The 23,171-nt window shown below is 31.8% G+C and overlaps 2 protein-coding genes across 4 annotated transcripts in view; one reads left to right on the forward strand and one right to left on the reverse strand.

The window, feature by feature from the left end:
- Nucleotides 1-4,957: 4,957 nt before the first annotated feature.
- Nucleotides 4,958-9,126, reverse strand: LOC132752735 (GEL complex subunit OPTI-like). The gene is made up of 4 exons (XM_060743101.1): nucleotides 8,870-9,126; nucleotides 7,987-8,090; nucleotides 7,433-7,562; nucleotides 4,958-6,962 (listed from the first exon to the last, which is right to left on the reverse strand). Exons 1-4 carry the CDS (start codon nucleotides 8,981-8,983, stop codon nucleotides 6,918-6,920), a joined length of 393 nt encoding a protein of 130 aa, XP_060599084.1. The 5' UTR covers nucleotides 8,984-9,126; the 3' UTR covers nucleotides 4,958-6,917.
- A 29-nt stretch (nucleotides 9,127-9,155) lies between these two features.
- LOC132752733 (pyruvate dehydrogenase phosphatase regulatory subunit, mitochondrial-like) overlaps nucleotides 9,156-23,171 on the forward strand; it is a 44,634-nt gene continuing 30,618 nt past the window's right edge. For all 3 annotated transcript variants that reach the window (XM_060743098.1, XM_060743099.1, XM_060743100.1), the window contains exons 1-2: nucleotides 9,156-9,289; nucleotides 22,909-23,104. In XM_060743098.1, coding sequence (XP_060599081.1) covers nucleotides 22,986-23,104 — 119 coding nt within the window. In that variant the 5' untranslated portion in view covers nucleotides 9,156-9,289; nucleotides 22,909-22,985. The remainder of the gene's footprint in view (nucleotides 9,290-22,908; nucleotides 23,105-23,171) is intronic.

Below are 23,171 nucleotides of genomic sequence, written 5' to 3' on the forward strand. Positions count from 1 at the left end.
AATTTTTCTTATAGGGGTTCAAACCCCTTCATGTTCCAAACTCTTATGAAGCGGGAAATTTAAATCTCTCACAAGGGAAAAAAAAAGAGAAAAAATATGGTTTTGTAAGGGGAACATTTTCAATTTAAATTTTACAAACCTTTGCCTGCTGTTGTGTATTTTTTTTTTATTTTTTGGAAAAGGGGGAAAATTCCCCTAAAAAATTTTAAAAAGGAAAGGATTGCCCATCAAAACCCCATTCACATCTTTAACCCATATGTTAAAAATTTCATAAGTTTATAATATAATAATCAGGTGTAATTTGACTTTTGACTTCGTTTCTTATTTTAAAGAAATAAGTAATGAACTCAGCAATTTGAAACTTCTTTGTTTATACAATGTTTGCCCTCCGTGACTTGTTTAGCGGTTAAGATCGCGATTTTTTCGTCTTAACTTCTTCATGCGAGGAAGTTTTCTGCTATCTTACGACACAGTTGTTTGAATGAATTTAATGTATTTTTATTTTTCTATATGACACATGTTGCCATAGCAATTGCCACACACACATATCAGATTACCTGATGCACCCCGCCCACAACTAATCTTGTGAACACATCATACTGTGACAAGTGCACGTTGGGTAGTAGTTTAGCCCCGACTGAGTACGAGAAAAGATAGACACCCGACACTGGCGCCGTGAACTTCCCTGATGACACGTTGTACCCGTTCCCGTCATTTAGAATTTCCTGGGAGAGGAAAACCCCGTCAAGGCCCAATTATTTTGTATTTCACATGCCCTGAGAAAAAATTTTCCCTTTCCCTCAAATTAAAATACATATATATAACCAAAAGGGAAAAATTTAAATTCCCCCGGTTGACCCATAGTCATTTAAATATAATTCTAAAATTTCCCCCTTTCACAAATTTTTACCGGGAACCCTAGATGGGCAAAAATTTCTGGAGTGAAGGCAAAAATCTAAAAATTTACTGTAATTAAAAGGGGTTAAAAAATTTTGGTTTGGTATTTTTTATATTACGCCAAAAAATGATAAATTTCCCCTTTCCCATGACCTGTTTATTTAAAATAATTTGCCCAGGAACTCCTTTCGGGCCCTTTTCAAACCTAATAACACGTACTTTTAAAAATAAAAATCCGACTTTTACAAATCCTAAAAAATTCCCAAAATCCTATTTTGTTGGTTTTTTACCCCCTAAAATTAAAAAAGGGTTTTAAAATCTTTAAATTTGTAAATTTTGGTGGTTAAAAAGTCCTAATTAGGACAAAGGTCAGTGAAAAGGTTTGTCTGTCTGAATAAATTGAGCAGTTGGTAGGTTTTTTGTGATATATTTTTCATTCAAATTCAGGAGTTAATGTACCCCTTTATATCAAAAATTCCCCGAACTCGTTGTTTTTTTTCCCCCTTTGAATTACAGCCCCCATCCCTTAGGCCAATGACACAAAAGATACGTTTTAATTTTTAATTTTTTTTAAAGAACCCCAAACAAAATTGTATTTTTAATTTAAAACATTTGTGTCAAAAATATATATGTGCCACCCCTTTCCAAAAATTTTTGGTGGAAAAATTGCACGGCCTTTTTGGAAATAACACGGAAAGGTCCCATACTTGCTTTCCATAGCCCATTTATAATCTGCAAACCCTAAAATTTTCATCTGAAAACCTAAATAAAAGTTAAAAAAGTTTTTTATGGAAACTAATTTTAAAACACCCATCTTAAACAATATTGAATCCAAATTTTCCCTTTTCCCTTTTAAATTTATTAAAAACTGGAAAATGGGAAAATCCTTGGAAACCAAAAGAAAAACCCGGAACCGTCTTTAGACCGTTCCCTTAAACGGGCTAGTTAACTTTTCAAAAACTTAACCCCATGAAATTTAATTTGGTTTTCCCCCAAGGACCAGAAAAAATTAAGAATTACCTTGTTATAAATGACAGGTCTATCTTGTGTCAGATTGTGAACACCGTGGTCAAGATAAGCTGTAAACGCAATGGTTTCATAATAAGGGATTCTCCTTCTTGCCATTCCGTTAACTTGATTTTTCTCGTGATTTGCAAGTCTTCGTTCCAGTTTGTTTATTTTCCTATCCTTTTCTGCATTTTCCGTTTTAAGGCATCTTATATCGTCTCTTAATTTAACATTTCCTTCTTTCATCTGCTCTAGTTCCTCTAGTACGACTCGTTTAAAACGATCAAATTCATCTTTTCTTACATAAACGTCTGCTTCTGTATTTATTTCCCCATACTCATTACTTAATCCAAATTCAATTTTTAAGGCCGATAAAATCAAAATGAAATGTAATTTTGGAAACATTATTTGTCTTTTTATCTGTTTTACACAAGTACACAAGTTCTAAAGATAAGACAATATTATATACATGCAGCGACATAGTTTATTTTACTCAAATGGAAGTATGAGATAAGCGCCATTTTCCCTTGAAAGCAAACGGCAGTATAAAAACAGGCCCAAACTTCTGGAGCCACATCGGCCTCTCGGAACATGCGAACAGTGTGGCATCGCCCAACGTTGGCTACACAGTTCAAATATTTTCACCTACTTAGAAATTACGTCATGTACTTTAAAGCTGCATGCCTCCAGATGACCCAAAATATTTCAAGAAAATTAAACTTTGAAAAACCATACTAAAACTTTGAGAAAAGTAAACAAATTAAAGATTCAAGTGATAATTTATATCTTATGTGCAATTAATGACTGTATTTTGTAGTATTTATCACCATATTTCTACTGCGTTACTAACGCAGTAGGGGCTATTTATGCATATTTTGACCTCTTTTTGGTAATTTACGTGGATTTTAAGTGCCGATTGTAATGTGTCAAGTACTTTCTTTGTTCATTTCACAATATTTTACCTTTAAATACATTTTCAAAATTTTCATGAAAATTAGGATGAATCTGGAGGCGTGCTGCTTTAATGGGTTGTTCCAAATTCAAAGCATGGCAACATTGAACAAGGCAAAGGTACGTTAAGAGCCAACATAAGAAATATGCATATAAAACATGCATTGCAAACAGAGTACTAGAAAGCATAATTAAACTATCTTAAAATTGTTTCTTGGCCAAGTTTTACATGTACTGTCCAGCTTAGTAAATTTTATACAAGTAAAAGTACCATACATTTTGTACATTGTTTATGTTTTGCTCACAAATTATTTCAACACTGTATTTTTCGTGTGATAAGCATACTTTAGATCCATTTTTAAAAAAGTTTGCCTTTTTTCTTCAGAGGATACTAAGTACATTGTTTTCTTTCACGATGTTCAATGTCAAAAGTTACCCTAGAATTATGACTGCAGGTCTACACATATATACAATTTCCCCAGTAAATACTTTACCTGAAAGTTTGTCAGTACTTCTGCAAGGACATGGCATTTTACTATTGTAAAATAAGTCGTTTTGTTCACGTTATTTAGAACATTAAATTCCTTGCGAGATTCTGAAGCTTTGTTATTTAGTATTCTGCTAGGCGACTGGAAGAGAGATCGTCGGTGACTTCGGGTATCTTTTAAGTTAAGTTAAAATTTCGAGATAATTGTCATGTAATATTGCACGATTCCGGTAATGCAGTAAGTTAAATTAGCGTTTAAATGCAATTATTTAAATGCCGTTATATGTCTTCAAACTGTGTTGGCGTCAAAAGGTACATATAAGTGTCTGTTGACGGTTTAGAATAATGCGTTCAACACAGAAAGGACGGGGGATGCTCGTGCTGGCGGCAAACTGAAACCTTATGGACCATTATGCTTATTTTTTTGGCACATAAAATGTATGACGGGCCACATACACTCCATGCCAGAAATGCTTAAAACTCCAGTTTACAGAATCAAGAAAAACAAAGTACGGTAAGAACATTGCATGCACATTTTATGTTCTCAACAATAAAAGACAGAATAACGTGAAATTTATGAAACTAGAGGTCATCGCGAAAATATATGACACGTTTTGTCGTCTGCATGTACGCCTCACGCGTATCTGCAGGAAAAGCAAAATCGTTCACTTTGTCCTTCAAACAGTAAAGATTTTATAATAATAGTCTTTTTGCATATATCTTACAAGTATATAACTGAGCGATACCTATGTAAAGTGGCCTACAAATTGCTTTGGGAGTTGTCTCTACGTGTCAACTGGGCAGTCACTAAATATGAAAGTGGCATTGTTGACGAATGTGAGCGTGTCATAAAATTGACTAGTAGTCTTGAAAAAAAAAAGTATGCTATTTTTTGTTGCCAACGCGTCTTCGAGTTTTGTTCTACCGTCCATTTTCTGGACAACTTCCTTGAATGGAATTGTCTAATTGCTTGTAGCATTTATATGCAAGATGTTCTTTCAGTCTGTACTAGCTCTAACCAGTTATTCCTCGATGCATTACCAACAATCGAATCATTCATTCCACACAGGTAATATGAACAACTAAGCCTTTACAGGCTAAACAGGCTGTATACGTACATTGGCTAACAAAACTCAAATTTTCATTCCGATATCCCAAAATATGATAATGGACTGTTCCAAAATGGAAATTGGACAATCCCATTTAAGAATTTCTGCAGATTATGGGTTAAAAATATTGTCTTTTACCAAAAGGTAATCACGGTTAGCAATCTTATGCCAAAAGATCGAATGACTGTCGATTTGGAAATCAAGACCTTATAAATATGACCCAGTCATCTAAAATTATTTATAGACTCCAAAACCATGTCCTTCAGGATGTGGGTTCAACCTGCCAAGATGCCATCTTTTATGTGAGGAAGCTCTCCAGCTAGCTTATGGAATGTTGGTGTTTATACTGGAGTGACCGTTCTTGTCTGAAATAATGCACAGGAGGGGACCCCAAGGTCTTCGTCCATCTTAGTAATTGATAGTCATATGACCTTCATTGTGTTGGTGTGATGTAAAACCGACCAAAAAAAGTAATAATTAAAACAAGAATTACACACAAATAAGATACCTTTTAACATTTATTAATAAATACAAGTTTATAATAACATCATTTGTGATAATGATGGTTTGACATTTACACAGGTTTCCTCTATGTTTGAGGTTCACCATTCCGGGTATTCATAAATATACCTTAAACTATCTGAACACTGAGATTGAAAACTATAAACTTTTATCAATTTTATAAAAAGAATTAAAAATAAAACAGAAATTGTTGACATAAAATAAAATATTTGGTGAAAACATACTTCAAGGAAGTTTACAAACTCATCTAAACAATTAAATTTCATTGACATAAAGTAACATAATTTTCCTACACAAAGTAAACAAAACCGGACAATTTAGATTTTCATGTATATTAAGCGATTTTAAGCTCCATTAAGATATGTGCACAAATTCTGATGTGAAAAATTGGGACAGATTTAATTACTTACAAATATACACCATTTTCTTTTCTATGAGATAAAATTGTTTAATTAGAATTCTATCAATGATGTTTTATATCACCCAAAATAAATTAACCAATTAAAACTGTCTGAGTCATTTCATTAAAAGTAAACTAATATAGTCAGAAATCACCAATATAGATGGTCTTAGTCTGAACATCAAAGTACTTCGAAAATATTGATACTTTTGACTGCTTGACTGTCAGAAAAATACCTTAAACTACGAGCCGACTGTTTTAAATTGAAAACGAGGAAATGCTTAATATGTAGTAAGAACTACATGTAATGTATTCACAGTAAGTGTTTAAATATGGCTTTCAAGCACCAACATTTAGTACAGATTATTTCATTGATAACAAAAAAAACAATAAGTACACTGTATAATACAATTACACAGACATCAAATTCAACAAACAGATAGATGAACACAAGTGAATTGAGTGACGAATGGTACATTGAAATATTCAATTTTGCTGTTGATTAACAATATGGTGTGGTATTACTGTACCCTATAGCAGGTAATATAAAGTGGTCAGGGCTTTTTTTCACAAGTTGGGGAAGCAGCCCAGCCCTTAATTTTGGGGGAAAATTACATGGTATATTTGCAAAAGGGGAAGAAAAAACTTGATGTAAATTCAATATTTGGGGAAAACTGCATGATTTTAAAGAAATTTTCTTTGGGGAAGCAGCCCTATACCGGCCCCTGTAATAGAGGGTAAAAAGGCCCTGGTGGTACATCTTAATTTGAAAACTTGGCAATTTGTGATACATGTATGTAGCCCCATGGAACTTATGGGTGAAATTTTCACATTTTTTCTCTGTGTTTTAATGAAAAATAAAAAAATGTGTTATTTCTTACTTTCTACACTTGATAAAAATGCCTTAATACAATTTGCGACAAAATTAAACTAGAATATTGCTGACATCAATTTTGCTTGATAATGCCACTTTAACACAGCTAAATTCTTGCCAAACTATGGTGGAGAAAAGCATTTTCATTGTACTTTTAACTTCAATGATCATAAATCCATGAATATGTTCAAGCAAGGTATTTATATACAAAATATCAAAGATATCGGCCAATATAATGATTTATGAGGAAATGTATAAAAATTGCTATAAACTTAGTGACCTTGACCGCATCAAACTAAAACCATAGGTTTAACATGCGACTGTACATTTCCCCTGAAAACAGCAATAAAACTCATGTTTCTCCTTTAGGTATACAATGTTTTAATGATTAGATTATCACAACTACCTTTATTATCATTTTTCTCCTGTGATTTTAGCATACTACATGTATTTCTATTTATATATGCAGTCATCAAGCTATTACCCCATATTTCAAGCAAATAATGACAATATACCATATTCTGACACCATGTGACATATGACACTAGCTTTATATGACATTTTGAAACTGCCATAAGATATTCAAACGTCTAAATGACGTAACAAAATTCTGTTTAATGAATGAGAGAATTGCTTAAAAATGTGCTGAGTTGTTTGTCCGATGTTCTCTTAAGTTTCTGCGTGCAAAGATGAATACAATAATATCCATAGTACCTGAAAATAGAAACAAAACAATAATCAAATATGATGTTAACACATACTAGTTACAGTATATGAAACGAGTTAGTTACGAGGATATAACACTGGCTGGGGCAACATCAAGGGATGTTTCTGCTAAAAAAATTTTGAGGCCGTAAGGAAAATATCACTATGTAATCGAGTTAAAATTACATTTATTATATATAAAAACAAGCCAGCAGTATCATTTAGCAGACATTACAACTTTTAGTGGACATTACATTAAATTTATCCTTTATACTTCTATAGAAGTAGTTGCAGTCAACTACACACTTACACCAGAATCAGTATTCATACTTGTATCTATTTTGATGATCATGCCCATAACATAATGAGTCAAGAAGATCCATTATATTCCACAACTAAATAGCAATAAACATGTAGCAGGCAAAGACCGGACTTGTCCATAAAAAATGGATTATAAAAAATGGATTATTCACACTTACTACAAAAGATGAAAACGAAGTCATTAATCCTTCTTTTAATATTTCTGACACTCCTCCATATTCTTCTTCATCAACTTTTTGGTAGCTTGTGAAATAAATATATGTAATGACAATGTTCACAGCAAAAAACCTGAAATTAAAACAATTTAATATTCAGCATAAATATATAATATAGAATTTTATGGCATTTGGTTTGATTATTAAATATATGCTACATGTAGTTGGTCAACAGCAATTATTATCCAGCAAGTTGATGTCAAAGCTTTAACACATTTGTTATTTGTTGACCATTTAATTATTTTAACAATTTTTCAACTTCATCTAAGCACATCAAATGCTTGACTTTAAAAGATTTCATAAAACTGAAATACATAATTTAAACAGATTTTAATGTTGATATTGTGTTTATTACCCTTAAAGTGTTTTAATATTGCAATAAAGTCAGAAAAAGTTTGAAAATTAGTTCATGATAATAAATTATTAAAAGATCTTACAATATGTCTAACCTTCATATGAGACAAGATAAATTTAAATAGACACAAAGTTATACTTACAATGCAAGACCAACAATTCCCTTCAATGGAAGCAAACCCCATATAAGACCTAACAAGATACCAAGAATTTGCCTCATCCAGTATATCACATCCAAAAACTCATCCTTAAACCAAATAAGTACAGTTAGTTTATGTTAGTCTTCCAAATAATGTTACATAGACTACAAGTTGCTTCACAAGTCAGGAAAGTGATGAGTTACATGTATTAATGATAAATCTGCAGGAAAACAAAGTTGAAACTTAGTTGTTGAAGCATATATATGAAGATTCAACATACATTCATAATTAATGCAGGGTAAATTGTGAACAGAGCTGTCCTTAGCACAGCTGAAAATCAGAGCTATTGACTTGTTTTTCAAGTGTTTGATATCTTAAAAAATCTTGTAAAGGACCCGCCCCAATTTCATTGTTGAAACTTAATTTCGGCATAAGCAAAGTCCAACTAATTGTACAACATGATAAGATATAGTGCTATTTGGTGTATGGGCAATACCTCCCTTCTGTGCAGAAACAAGATTCTACCCAGAACAAAAATATATCAGAATCTACACATGTAGCTTTGGCATGTCAATATACATTTTGTATTTGACTAGGCATTACAACAGCCTTGCAAGGACAGACAAATATTGCATGACTGCCCTTTCCGATGAGATGATAAGAATATCAAGATCTTCTCAAGACATTAAATCATTTAGACTAGTCCCTGACTCACAGACTGTGTCAGTCAATGTGTATGGAATTTTTTGGCAAATGTGTTTGTCAGTGTGAGTGTTTGTATTACAAGACTATGTAAAATATATTAAGAATTTCAAGTTGATTTCGGTAAAATGAAAGTACTATGTTAATTGTTGTCTATGTTAATTACGTATATTTGCATAAATACCTTATCTGTCCATTTGGCTTCAGATGTGAATGCCCTAGACAGCGTCTCTGAAAATGTAGGTGGTGGAGGGTCACCACTCTTTTCCTGATTGCGTTTTCTGACTGAATTAGACATAATTGGTGACTTATTAATTAGTTCTATAGTATATTCAATATCTACAATGTATTTTGCCGTAAAAAGCAATAAAACTTTTAAAAATGTGCGATAAAATAAACACGATGACAGTTGCAGGATGCCGGATAATGCATGAGGACATCCGCATGTACGACGAAATCTTGTTTCTTCACTGAAGAGCTAAGACGATTTTGCAGAATAAAAACAATGAATTTGTATTAGTAAAGAAGATAAGCAACAAATTGGAAGCAAATTCTGGTTGCAAGAATAGTTATTTGCAAGTTTCATCAACAGTCAGATACTGAAGTAAGTGTTTTGTGATATTTATTAAATTTACCATGTAACAGTATTCGGATATTAAAAATTTCGGATAAAATTCAATGATCTGTCATGGTGCTCTCATTTAACATTAGAATTGAAAATATGATTGTACACTTATATATAAATGTATTGAAGATGTACTAAAAGAATTAATCTCTAATAATAATTGTAGAATTTTGGTCTTTCAAATGAATTTTACTTATAATACTAGTGTTTAAAAAACAAATGTTTATTAAACATTTCTGACATTTGTAACACAATTTGATAATGACATACAATGTACATGCTATATTGTCCAGTTCAATCAGAATTGTCCCACAAATGTGGTGAATTTCAGAAATGGGTCCTGGAGAATAAATTTATTCCAGTTGGTGGAAGAAATATAATTGAAGGGGAGCGGTGGCCTAGTGGTTAAGGTGTCAGCTAATCGGGTCATGACCATAATTTTTTATATGACACCAGTACTGGTTGGTTATAGCAAACAGACTCTAAAGTGATTAATATAAGTTGCAAGAACTTGTTTTGCAATCAATATTCAAACTAAACTAAATAATATGAAATTAGGTGCTACCTATGGCGCGGAAAGTTCTTATGAGTTATGATTTTAGCATAACGATGTTTAGTGTACATGTAAACCAGATCTTTCTTGCAGGTATTTTGTACCATAAACAAAACAAATAAATTGATGGTTTCAACCTATCATCAGAGCGCTCGGAATATTCTAAAAAACTCCGAACGTAAAGGGGGACCACTGCGCATGCGTCTGCGTTTGGAAAATCCTGTCCGCCATTTTTGTTAATCTCTAATCAGAGTTGTTGTTTTAACGTTATTTTTAATAAACACGATGACAGTTGCAGGATGCCGGATAATGCATGAGGACATCCGCATGTACGACAAAATCTTGTTTCTTCTCTGAAGAGCTAAGACGATTTTGCCTTCGGCCCCGCTCGGACTTTCGGCATATTAATTTGAAATAACCATAAACCTTATCAGCTTATTTGCATGCAGTGACAACTATATAAAATGAACTATAACTATTTTAAATGCCAACTTATTTGCAAGTAAATATTTTTGATATTCTAGAATACTGTTATTTAAAAAAAAATAGTCGCAAGACATTAAACTACGTACTACACAGTAATACACACTTATATTCTTGTCTTCAAATAAAAGCCCTGTGGTCAAAATTGGCCCGTCCCAGGGATCATTGATTTTCCTTATATGTATATAGTAAAAACCAAAAAAAATCTTCTTATAAAAATCTGAAAGAGCAAGGGCTTAGATATTTAGCATGAAACATCTTGTAGTGGGTGTCTACCAAGTGTTTATCTGTTTTACTATTTATGCTTTAGCACAAAACATTGTCTAGTGGACCTCTACCAATTTTGTTCAAATTGTAGCCCTAGGATAAAAATTGGCTCCATCCCAGGGGTCACTTAGTTTACATATACTTATATAGGAAAATACATTTATAAGTCTTCTTTTGCAAAATAAATTGTCCAGAGTTAAGATATTTGGCATGTGGATCCTCTACTTAAGTTATGTAATTGATGAACCTTCAATGGATAGAAAATGGTCCTCTGTGGTCACTCATTTTACTCAGGCTTATATTAATGTATGCAGTATTAATATTCAGGTGAGCCATATAAGGGTCATCATGGCCCTCTTGTTTTGTTTACATTTTAAGAACTTTTTCAATCTTTGTTAACTCCAAAGATGATTAATACCGATTATGATTAATTTGAGTTGAAAAGAGGAAATCTAGATATGGATAAAACAGTTAATTTTATGCTAGTTAGTAGTTACAATACTATATCTTAAAATTTTCAAACAACAATAAGTTTTTTTTTTCAGAAATGGGGGAAAAATATATACTTTTTGGATAAAGAAATGGTGCCAAATTTAGTCCTAGGCTAATTTGGCCATAAAAAACACTGAAATAAACATCTGAAACTGCTCAGCTGCATTGGATGGTTCAACATTAGGAAGTGTATGTGGGGGAAAGCCAATCCTGTGTTACAATGTGTTTTTTTGGGAGTAGGGTGGGGGGAGATGTACTTCTGTCTGATCTGTCTGTGGTTGCTGTATCTTACCTGTTATACCAAGGGTTGCTCTAGTTTGGTTAACAGGAAAGGATTGCTTTCAATGGGTATAGCAACCAATCCAATTGTGATTTTGCACATGAATATGACCAATAATCAATGCATCATTAAAGCTACATGCCTCCAGATGAGTCAAAATAATTCAATAAAATCAAACTTGAGAAAAATGTACTGAGATGTGAGGAAAAGGAAAAAGTTTCAAGATTCAGTTAATATTTTACATATTACATGCGATTAATGACTGATTTTGCAGGATTTACAACCATATGGGTATTTAAGCATATTTTGACCACTTTTTGGTAATTTACATGGTTTGTAAGTGCCATTTATAATTATGTGTAAATTGATTCCTTTTGGTTTCTTCACAATATTACAAATTCAAAAACATTTTCAAAATGTTCATGAAAATTAGCATTAATCTGCTGGTGTGCTGCTTTAAAGGTATCATAGGTTTACATACAGATGCATATGACATAGGAACTAGAGTATTACTATAACAGTAGATATGTGATGATAGTCTGACTTGATCCCTCAAGCTGCCTTTTATCAATTTTATCAGTAAGGGCTTTGGTATGGGGTGTTAGTTTCTGCAACAGATCTATGGACTTCTTACTTACATATGAAAGATTAGCTGTGACATCTCTTTGACTTTTGTAATACTGTGTTAAAGCAGCATAATCTATTATAGGTCTTAAGATAAATTTGATAACATTCCTAACTCTCAAGGTTTAAATCTGATAATGGCCAATTCGGCATTCTCTCTATTATAACATGGTTTTAGGTTTGAGAAAGGCTTACTATTTGCTGCTTTTCAAGGAATGGCACGAAAGTGTCACATGGAAGGTTCAATGAATACCGCCTTATGAATGTATCTGCAGATGTTTCTGAATTAAAAATTTCAGCATTTTCGTGTTTTGAATGTTGAATTCTTCTTAAGTCGGTGCTAAGGGGCGTGGACGGTAACTTGCACTTTCCAGTACCGTCCATGAACAGGCTCAATCAAACCAAGCTTGCAACTTTTTTTTATTTTGTTGCTTTGAGTGCTCTTTAGGGATTCCATTTTACTCTATTTTATTGTTGAATTAAAATTTTGATAGGCAACTTGTGTTGCTTTTTAGGCTTTCTTGGATTTTCATGTTGCAGCAAGAAGCCATAACTTAGTAAAAGTATGTGTAAAGTATTATATGTGTAATAACATAGAGATGAATTGTTAATTTTATACTGTAGCTCAAGTAGTCTCATTATGGTGGAGTTTTAATAGTCATGTATTGATAAGTGGTGTTATTATTGACCAGTGAAATGAGTTAAACACCTGTAGAACATATTGGAAATCAAGAAATAAATAAATTACTGCTAGTGGTGTCTTTAAAAGAATGACATTGTGCAGATTTAAATAACATTTAACATCTATAAATGTTATCTCAAACTTGTCAATAGTGGGATTTTCCTATTTAATTTGGGGGTTATGCATTTTTTTTAAAACCTTAATAACTTGAAGGTACAATACTATAATCACATTAGAAAATAAATGTTGCTTTTGATTTTGATATGTCTACCAAGTTGTAGCTGTAAAAGTTTATTTATTACCAAGTATAAATTTGGAAAACCCCAAATATTCTTAATTTCTGTGTATTTGTATTATTAAAAATGTATTTTAACTAACATAATGCAGGTAAGTGATCATGGCCATTTTCAACTTTCTTGTGAATTTATCTTCTATCTTTACTGTTATGTGGTTAGTTCCGGTGTTAGCCAGATAAAACCTGTAATCTCTAGTTATACCTACCCTCATTAGTGATATCTAAACATCCTAATCATTGTTTCTGAACTTTCATGTAAATTGTGTGTGACCTTGATTTTGAAAGAAATAAAATGCTTTCTGATGTTGTTTATCTTCATTTCTTGTCTATCTGCATTTATCTGTATCTCTTGTCTGTCTGTATTTCTTGTCTATCTGCATTTTTTGGGCAAGAAACAATTTTTTTTTCATATTTCTTTTTTTTTTGATGTTATTGAGATTTTCTTATACTTAACATTGGTTTGAAACAATCAGTTATAATTAAATTATACATGAACCAGTGTTAGCGATTTTCCCTAACTTTACTGAGTACCTGGGACTCAGTGCTAATAGATCTGTTACGTCCCAATTCAAATGGAACGAGTCCTCAATTACAAAAATGTCAATGTTTGCATAACTTCATAATACAATCAAATTTGAGACTGTTGATGTTCGCGGATACCATTGATAGGTTGGCCCAAAACGAGGCCGAGCACTTGCTCCTTGTCTACGTTTGGGATATAAATCTGCATTGCTAATAAGAAAGGAACAAATGAAAATGAGGTGAAAGTCAAGTTCTTATAATACAATTTATTTAAAGTGAATAGAAAATCATTTTCAAGCAGAGCAAAAAAACTTAAGAGAGAATTGACCAATTATCGGGGAAAAAGTGTTTCGTCCCAGGGACTCAACAGCCCTTTTTTTCTTTCCTCCCTGGCAATTTTAGCGAGTAAATTGATATGTTTACTCAGTAAACGCGAACACTGATCATGAACTATGTATACAGTCTTCAAGCAACACACAGAATGTAGCTGCCAGGTTCATGATAAAGGGTATAAAGCTATATGTAATGCATTATTTTTTATGCCCCTGTCATCCCTCTGTCTGTCTGTTTGTCTGTCTGTCTGTCTGTCTGCCTGAAGGAACATACCTAAGGTGGTCCTTTGAAATTGGGTGGAGTTTGGGGGTCACTGGGTTCAAGGTCAAAGTCATGTATGTATATTTGATAAATTTTCAACTTCATCACAAGTCAAACAATGACATTCACAATTACAAAACGCCATGACTCTGTCAAGTTACGTGTATATAAGTGAGTTATCATATTTTATGGTAATTTTTCAGTCCATAACTACATGTAAGTGAATGGTTGAACCTTTTTTGAAAATTTGTTACTGACAAGAATCTGAGCTGGGGACATTTGTGTTTACTAAATGGGTTCTTGTATAAAGTTTATAAACGATAAATTTAAACAGTTTTCAAAAACTTATGATTGATTTTCAAAAGTGTTGTAACGTTTAACCTTTTACCCCATGAGCATATTGCGAAAAATGGCCGTTTTCATTGAAAAGCCTCCTGTAACAAGTTCAAACTGCTATGAAACTATGAAAAATGCTTCAATACTAATGAAACTTGGCACAAATGTTGACTACACCATAGCCTCTGTAACAGCATGCTCAATGGTAAATTTCCTGTTACCATGGCAACGGGGGGACGTCTCAAAATTGCCAAAAATCACTATTTTGCATTGTTTTTTTCCATCAAAACTGATTTCAAAGTGCGACAACTTCTCAATGAATTGAGATAGAGTAAAAGGCTTTTCAGCGTCGGTTACTAGTTACCCTAAGATCGACCTGAGGCCATTTTTAGCCTGTCACATGTCCAAAATTTTCTTGGCGATGAGGGGGACTCCGCCCCCCTTCAAACCCCCCAAACAGAAGGGGGCACATCCCCCTTCTGGCAACCCCCTGATGATATATTTGGATGGGGGACGGCGCCGAAAAAGTGGTCACTTTTTTTAACAACATTTCTCAAACGGAAAACAGTGTTTGGGGCCTAATTAGGGCATTTTTTCACTGTTTGAGGCCTCAAAAAGGGGGGGGGGGGGGGGGGGCAAAAAGCCGTCGAAACACACTTATATAAGGGAAAAGGTTAATGTATCTATAATTTGATTCACATGAATATTTTAGAATATTTAGAATGTTCCAGTACAAAATATTAAGCTGCTGTTTTAATTAGGACTTTAACTGTTAAGAAATGGTATTGTTCGTGCATTATTTGCTTGTAAAAAAAAAAAACATATTTCTTTCATACAGGCATTTTGGAAGTTTTTTGTTTCAATATTGAAACGATAATTTTTGCAGCAGAAATATAGTTCCACACAGTTAAATATTTATATGCAGTAAAACAATGGTTAAGAAAACATTTTAAGAACTAACATGTAAAGCTAGCATACAGAATTTACAATACAAAGATATTTGAAAAATGTGCAAAATATACTTAGGATTATGTTTTGGGTGAATTTTCATAAATTCTAGAAATTTAATTAATAAGTCAACATTATTGATGCTTTTAAAATGTGTATCTATTATTGATCCACAGAAAAATATCAATAGTACATCGAAATTCTTTCTATCGATGACAGCTTGAGTGTTTGCTATTAAATTTGTTGATGCATAAACTTTGCATGCACTATTAACGCATAAACTTTGTATGCACTATTAACGTCCATATCATATTTCTCATCTAGTAAGTCCTTTATTCAATAAGATATGGATTCGATTTTTAAAAAGCATAAAGTTGTGTAAACATTATAATTGATCATATTTTAATACCTATAGGTCTGTATAAGCTTTATATTTATTTTCAATGAAAATGCAAATTTGCATGTTTCCTTTTTTCACTGTTAGGCATTAAGTCTCTATGTCACTGTTAGGCATTTTATAAGTTTTTTTTTTTTTTTAGCTTTCATACGAGTTAATTAACATAAAACCTATATATAGCAGAATATATCCTGGGTTTAGAATTGTGATTGTAATTAATGACATAGTACACATAGAAAACTACATGTAAGCAAATATTCATGCTTTAAAATTGATTGAGGTCTAGATGGTATAGGAGCCAAATTTCTTAAAATAAGTTCTAAAATTATATCCAAGCCTTTAGAAAAAATATTCAATCTCAGTCTATCAAGTGGCTTATTTCCTTTCGCCTTTAAGCAGGCAAAAGTTACTCCTATACATAAAAAGGGCAACAAAAATGAAAAAGGTAATTACAGGCCTATATCAATACTACCAGTTCTATCAAAAGTTCTAGAAAGACATGTTAGCAATCATCTTAAGTTATTTCTTGAAACTAACTCTCTTTTTCAGCCAAATCAGTCTGGCTTTCGCACAAATTATTCATGCGAAACTGCTCTTACTTCAATTATTGACAGCTGGATCAGAGCAATAAATGAAGAAAAACTTATAGGGACTATATTTCTTGATCTAACAAAAGCATTTGATTTGATCAATCATAACCTATTATTGAAAAAACTACAACTGTATAACATAAATGAAAATTCAATTTCATGGTTTAGGTCATACCTAAGTGATCGCTCACAACAAGTATGTGTGTCTGGAAAGTATTCTGAAGCTCAGCATATAAAATCTGGTGTGCCTCAAGGTTCAGTTTTAGGCCCTCTCCTTTTTATTATTTATATCAATGACTTACCTTTGCATTTATCACATTCTACATCAGACATGTTTGCTGATGACACTACAATTACCTCATTTGGACACAGTATCAATTCAATTTGTACAAAACTTCAGTCTGACCTTAATTCTATACAACGGTGGTGCAACAGGAATTCAATGATTCCAAATGCTAATAAAACTAAAGCTATGTTTATTTCACCTTCAAATAATATCTACAATACTATCAGTAATTCTAGTGATTTCCAGATCACTCTCCAAGATGAAAGGTTACAATTTTCAGAAACAGAAAAACTTTTAGGTGTCCATGTTGATCATACACTGAACTGGAAAACACAAGTCAAAATGACACTGAATAAATGCAATTCATTACTATACCTTCTTTTGAGAATAAAACAATTTCTAAATGTTCATGTAAGGAAAATTTTCTTTAATGCATACATTCTTCCCCACTTAGACTATTGTTGCACTATTTGGGGAAATTGCAGTAAAGAACTCTTAAATGACCTGTATAAATTTCAAAAACGTGCAGCACGAATAATATTGGACAAAGATTTTGATGCACCCACTGATGATTTATTTTCTGAATTAAACTGGATGAAATTTTCTGAAAGAGTAAATTATAAAAAAGCTATTTTAGTGTACAAGTCCCTTAACAATCTTCTCCCTGATTATATGCAAAATCTTTTTACTTACACAGAAAATACACAATTAAGATCATATCAAACAAAAACAACTTCAAATCCCAAAACCTAGACTTGAGTTCTGCAGAAAATCTTTATCATATTCAGGGTCAAAACTTTGGAATTCTCTTCCCTTAGATATCAGAAACTCCTAAAATTTAAAGTTGTTTAAAATAATTATCTGAAATGGTGGGAATAAAACACACAAAGTTGTATTATAAAATGATAAATGTATATCTTACTTGCAATGTTTATATTCTTATATAATGTTTTTTCTAAAGATTTTCATTTTATATGTTTCTTAACTACATTGTATTTGTAAATTTGTTTTATCATACCTTTTGTTTGTAAATGTTTATATTATGTACATTGTATATATGATAGAGGCTCATAGGGAAGACTGGGCATGCCCAACTATGTTGCCTCTTTAAATAAAGTCTTTATTATTATTATTATTATTATTGAGCAAATTTCTTTCTTTCTATATTTTTCTATATTTTCTTTCTTTTCTTTCTTTCTTTCTTTCTTTCTTAAAATCTTTTTTTCTTTCTTTCTTTCTTCATGCTATAAAATTGATTGAGCAAATTTCTTTCTTTCTATATTTTCTTTCTTTCTTTCTTTCTTTCTTTCTTTCTTTCTTTCTTTCTTTCTTTCTTTCTTTCTTTCTTTCTTTCTTTCTTTCCTTTCTTTCTTTCTTTCTTTCTTTCTTTCTCATCCATGTATACACCACTTTATTAGCAATATAGTTTCTGATATATAGATGAGCAGTGAAAAGCATTAAGCCTGGTGTCCGATGGCACTTAAGTTGACTAGCTAGCTGGCTTTAATAATACAAGTAGCTTAATTATACAAGTCAGTTTTGCATGTAGTGCACTATGGTCAATTAAAGTATTGATGTATTTGGTGTTAACAAAAATAAGATTATTAAATATTGATACACCAATACATCAATATTGATTATAGCCCTATCATCCTCTAACATCAAATTTTGTACTGTTTTTAACCCCTAAAGATGTACTGTGTAAAGGTAATTGACCTTTGAACTTGAATTCTGCATGGATGAATTTATCATTGCAAATTGATACAGAACACTGAAAATATATTATTACATGTATTACTAAATAATTAGATTGAGTGAAAAACTCCCAGTTTTGGAGATTTTTTTTTATAAATATCTTACTTAATGGTATGTACATTTTATATTTCTTACATTTTTACATTACTGCATTAAATATGAAAGTTTGTCATGTATAACACCCAGGGATATTAAATTTACAGGAAATTTAATTTTGAAATCAAGTACAGCAACATTTTATTTCTTTTTAAGATCTAGATCAAAAATGTATGTTTTTTGTGATGAAAATTGGTGAACCAAGATTTTAATTTTTCAAGATCTAGGTCATCTGGTTTTTGTCAAAATTTTTGTACGTGAATTGATGAACCAAAAAGCGAGGTTTTTACCGTGACATTGTGAGAAGTATAGAGATGTAAATTAATGTGTTCAATATATAATATTCTGAATAACATTTTAGGTATAACATTTACATGTTATTTTCTATACTACTACATATGATTTGTCATCATCGCAGAGTGAGCTGGAGAATTTTATACACTTTATTGTAGCATGTTCATAAAAAATTACATGTTTCTATTGATAAACAGTTATTTAAGCTGTATGTGATTTCACTATAAGTTCTGTGCGATTTAGTAGTTTACAGGAATTAAAGGTATAAATGATTTACAAGAATAAAAGTTTAAGTGATTTACAATAATTCAAGTTCTGAGTGATTTTGTTAAATTACAAGAACTTAAGGTAGAAATGATTTACAAGAATTAAGTTTTAAGTGATTTTACATTAATTCAAGTTCTGAGTAATGTACAGTAATTTAAGGTATAAGTGATTTACAAGAATTTAAGATTTAAATGATTTTACAAGAATTTAAGTTCTGGGTTATTTAGTAAATTGCAAGTATTTAAGGTTTAAGTGATTTACAAGAATTTAAGTTTGATGTGATTTACAAGAAAGCAAGTTCTGTGTAACTTGCAGGAATATAACTTAAGTTCTTATTGAATTTCAAGAATTTAAGTTCTATAGGATTTAGAAGAATGGTCTGAGTTATGAAAGCTAATAATCAACACATATTTCGATAATATTGTGACTACATTCCTCACTCTTCTTACATCACGCCTACTAAACAGTGGCTCTTTCACATTTTGGTGATCTGTTTAAATGAGAGCCCTCGACAGTTCCGTTATAGAGCCATAGACCAAAACAAAGCAGAAAAAGGTAAAAACAGTTTATAAAAACATCCGATTTTAAAAAATATGTTTCTTTTTCAAAAATCGAAGAATGCTATGCCACGTAGAACATTTTTCTCATCAGTTAAGATGCAGTTTCAATATGAAATACTCTAAAATGACGTTGCTAGAACTTTAACCAGATATTTAACCAAATATTAACAAGCATGTTTTCTCTACCATAAAGTTAATGTTGACCCCCATTATCTTACATGTAACATTGTGCCTATCTCACCTTTGGCTCAACACAAAAAATATTTCAAAGAGCTTGATTAAAATAAAATATTTACATTTATTCAAATGTGACCAAGCCATCGACAAGGAGCTTGTGACAGAGCCAATATTAACCATTCAATATTAGCAAGAGGTGCGCTAAAAAAAATATTCCTGTCTCTTTATTATGAACTTTAAAATCTTTTTAAGGAAGAAATGCTAGAAGTGTGTAAATTCCATTTATTTTTTTCCAAATTAACATAAGCTTCAGCTAAGTTAATAGAGATGCATAATATTGAATTTAAAATTAATCATCTTTGAAATATTGGTAATTATTTATAGAAGTTTATAATTACATAAACTTCTATGGATGTGAATTTTAAAGGTTTTAAGGATATAAATTTTAAATAAATTTTAATCCTTATAGAATATGAGAAATGATAATTTTGTGTTGTTTAATTTGTAATATTTGGTATCTAGTCTATATGTACAATTTTGTTTTGTTTACGTTCACATACTTTTTGAACTTTTACATCAAGGTTTTTCGTTATCTATATATATTTAGGTTAGTCTTTGTACTGTTTACTAACAAGAAAACTCACATAAACTGATACTGATTATATTCATAAGCTCGCCTGATCTAATTTTCTTTAGATAATTGTTTCATTTATATAAATTCATTGTTTATATTGACTTATATATACATATATGTGACTTCCAAACCAATATGTTTTTGCATCATTAAAGCTATGTACTTTTATTTCAAATATTGATTATTACAAGCATCACACTAATAGATGTTATTTCAAACTAGGAAAATATGGAATTTTCTCCAGCTAATAGATGTTATCTGGAACTCGGCAAAGTTGGTTTTTTCCCCAGCTTAAATTCATATGTACAAACAAACTTAATACGGTTATAGCTTCACGGTGCACTACCCGTCATGATAGATAAATCAACCTGTTGCGCTTATTTTCGAAGCTGTAACTGTAAAAGTTTGTCCGTACCTACGGATTAGCTAAGAAAAACCCAAAATATTCTTAATTTTGGAGTTAGTCTATTCCAGGGTTCAAACAAACTTTTTACTGTTAATAGGTTCATGTTGCACGGTGCTCTTTTCCAGGGTTCAAACAAACTTTTTACTGTTAATAGGTTCATGTTGCACGGTGCACTATGGTCATAAAAGAATGATCAACCCATTGCGCTTATTATCGATACATTTACCAAGTTTGAAATGTAAAGGTTTGTTTGTAGTCTCCTATTAGACGGGAAAACCCACACATTTGGCGGGTTCCAGAGCATCTCTATAACAATCTGACTGTGGCTGTAGTGCTGGGCTTTTACTGGATGTTTGATAATGCAACAGTCCTAAGGTCCTCTCTAATCCCCTGGTGGTGTGGGAAGGACAATGAGTTACAATTGACCAGTGCATTATCTGTCCATGGTTGTCGGTCATTACCCACAGGTTCAACTGTTAATTATCAAAATTTTATATCGGTTGTATATCTTAAGATAAATGAATTGATAAAACTAACTGTCACATATACCCTAGCTAGTCTAAACTGAATCAGAGCAGAAGACAGTTTACTTATACTCCTGATTGTGCATTTTATTTCTGCTCAAGTTTGAATGTAAGTTAAATTTTAAAAATGAAGTTATTGAAAAACTTTATTTATTGTAGTGTGATTTTATTGGATTAATGTCGAAAAAAATTTATCTTTCAGTTTGTATACTTTTTAAAGTTACTTTATTCCTTTGGTGTTCAGAGTTTAATGCTGTACTAGTTATTACTGGAAAACTCGTAATATGACAATATAACGAGAACAAAAAAATAATAAAAAAGGGGGGAAAATGTGTCTAATGCCCTGAAAAATTGCAATAAAATCTATACCATAAAGTACTTTAATATAATAACTATGAATATTAAATATTATGAGGAATTCTTTTTGTGATAATTTATTGATGCATGTAGAAATTTATTGATGCATGTAGAGATGTACTTTAAAAATTTGTCATGGCATAAATTCATATTTTATTTATATATGAGCCGTGTCATGACAAAACCAACATAATGGGTTTGCTACCAGCATGGATCCAGACCAGCTGTTCGCTATCAGTTTCTCTACTTGCTATAGGGTTTGCAAGCGAACAGCATGGATCCTGATCAGACTGCACGGATGCGCAGGCTGGTCTGGATCCATGCTGGTCGCAAACCCATTATGTTGGTTTTGTCGTGACGCGGCTCATATAATAATGTATGTATTAGTTGTAAAGTTCTATTTTGGTAATTGATTTGTCATATTTTGATTATCTTGCAAAGTTTTATTCAGTTCTTATATTTAGATGATATTCTAGGATATTCAAATATGTTGAGATATCCAGATACCCTAAAACATTTAGATTTTAATGTTATATATACATATAACATACATATAATTTGAGATATTCAGATATTCTGTGTTATTAAGATTTTCCTTAAGTATAAGTGGCGGCATGGCTAAGTGGTTAACAAGTTGGATTAGTAATCAAAAGATGGCTAGCTGCATGAGTTCAAACCCTGTCTTGGACAAGCCATTGTTTCAATGAGTAAGAAACTTTACACTCATTGCTCAGTACTGGTTGGTGATAGGAACAGATTTGAAAGTGGGTCAACAAGCTTTAAGCTTCCTACACAATTGAACTAAAATAAATTCTGTATAAACCAAGATACTTCTTGGTACACAGATGAATATTTCAAAAGATTCACACTCTTTGATGAGTCCAGAGTTAAACTGTCTGCTATAAAGGACATAATATTATGATGCTTCTAATGAACCTTTAATATGTCTTAGCCATTAGAGTTCAGTTACAAGTTTTCTGCTGACCTATGCTATAAGTAGAAAGCCAGGGTAAGGGTTAAGAAGGTCATTTTCAAGTGCATCCTTAGTAACCAAGGCTATTTTTTTCCTTATACCAGTTTGTAGTATATACTGAATAATTGTACATGTATATAATTATATAATTTATTTATTAATTATTATAATTATATTGTGATGATAGAAAATTGCTTTTATTTCAGAGTATGAGAGGCAGATAGAAGGTATAGTTTTCTCAAAGAAATAATCAATGAAGGTGAGAAACTGAAGAATTTTAAGGATGACAGTTTGGCACCGCCTCCTTAGCGGTACCCTGCACAATAGACTGTGTCATGTTTCAAAGGGGACCAGAAGTGCTGGACTGGGTCTGTCATGGAGTTGTCTGCAGAAAATTTACAGGTAAATTACATGTTTATATTGTTTAGAGGTTAGAATTATCATATTGTATGATATTTAGGAAGAGTTT

Source organism: Ruditapes philippinarum, unplaced genomic scaffold, assembly GCF_026571515.1.
Source record: "Ruditapes philippinarum isolate M1 unplaced genomic scaffold, ASM2657151v2 ctg2550_1_1_1_1, whole genome shotgun sequence".
In the NCBI taxonomy this organism is placed as follows: Eukaryota; Metazoa; Mollusca; class Bivalvia; order Venerida; family Veneridae; genus Ruditapes; species Ruditapes philippinarum.

Excerpts from the sequence above, each read along its gene's own strand:
- LOC132752735 (XM_060743101.1), bottom strand. The coding sequence starts at position 8,983 with ATGTCTAATTCAGTCAGAAAACGCAATCAGGAAAAGAGTGGTGACCCT. Across the intron at positions 8,091-8,869 it reads AAGCCAAATGGACAGATAAG|GATGAGTTTTTGGATGTGAT; the intron begins GTATTTATGCAA and ends ATTTGGTTTAAG. Across the intron at positions 7,563-7,986 it reads GGAATTGTTGGTCTTGCATT|GTTTTTTGCTGTGAACATTG; the intron begins GTAAGTATAACT and ends TTTTAATTTCAG.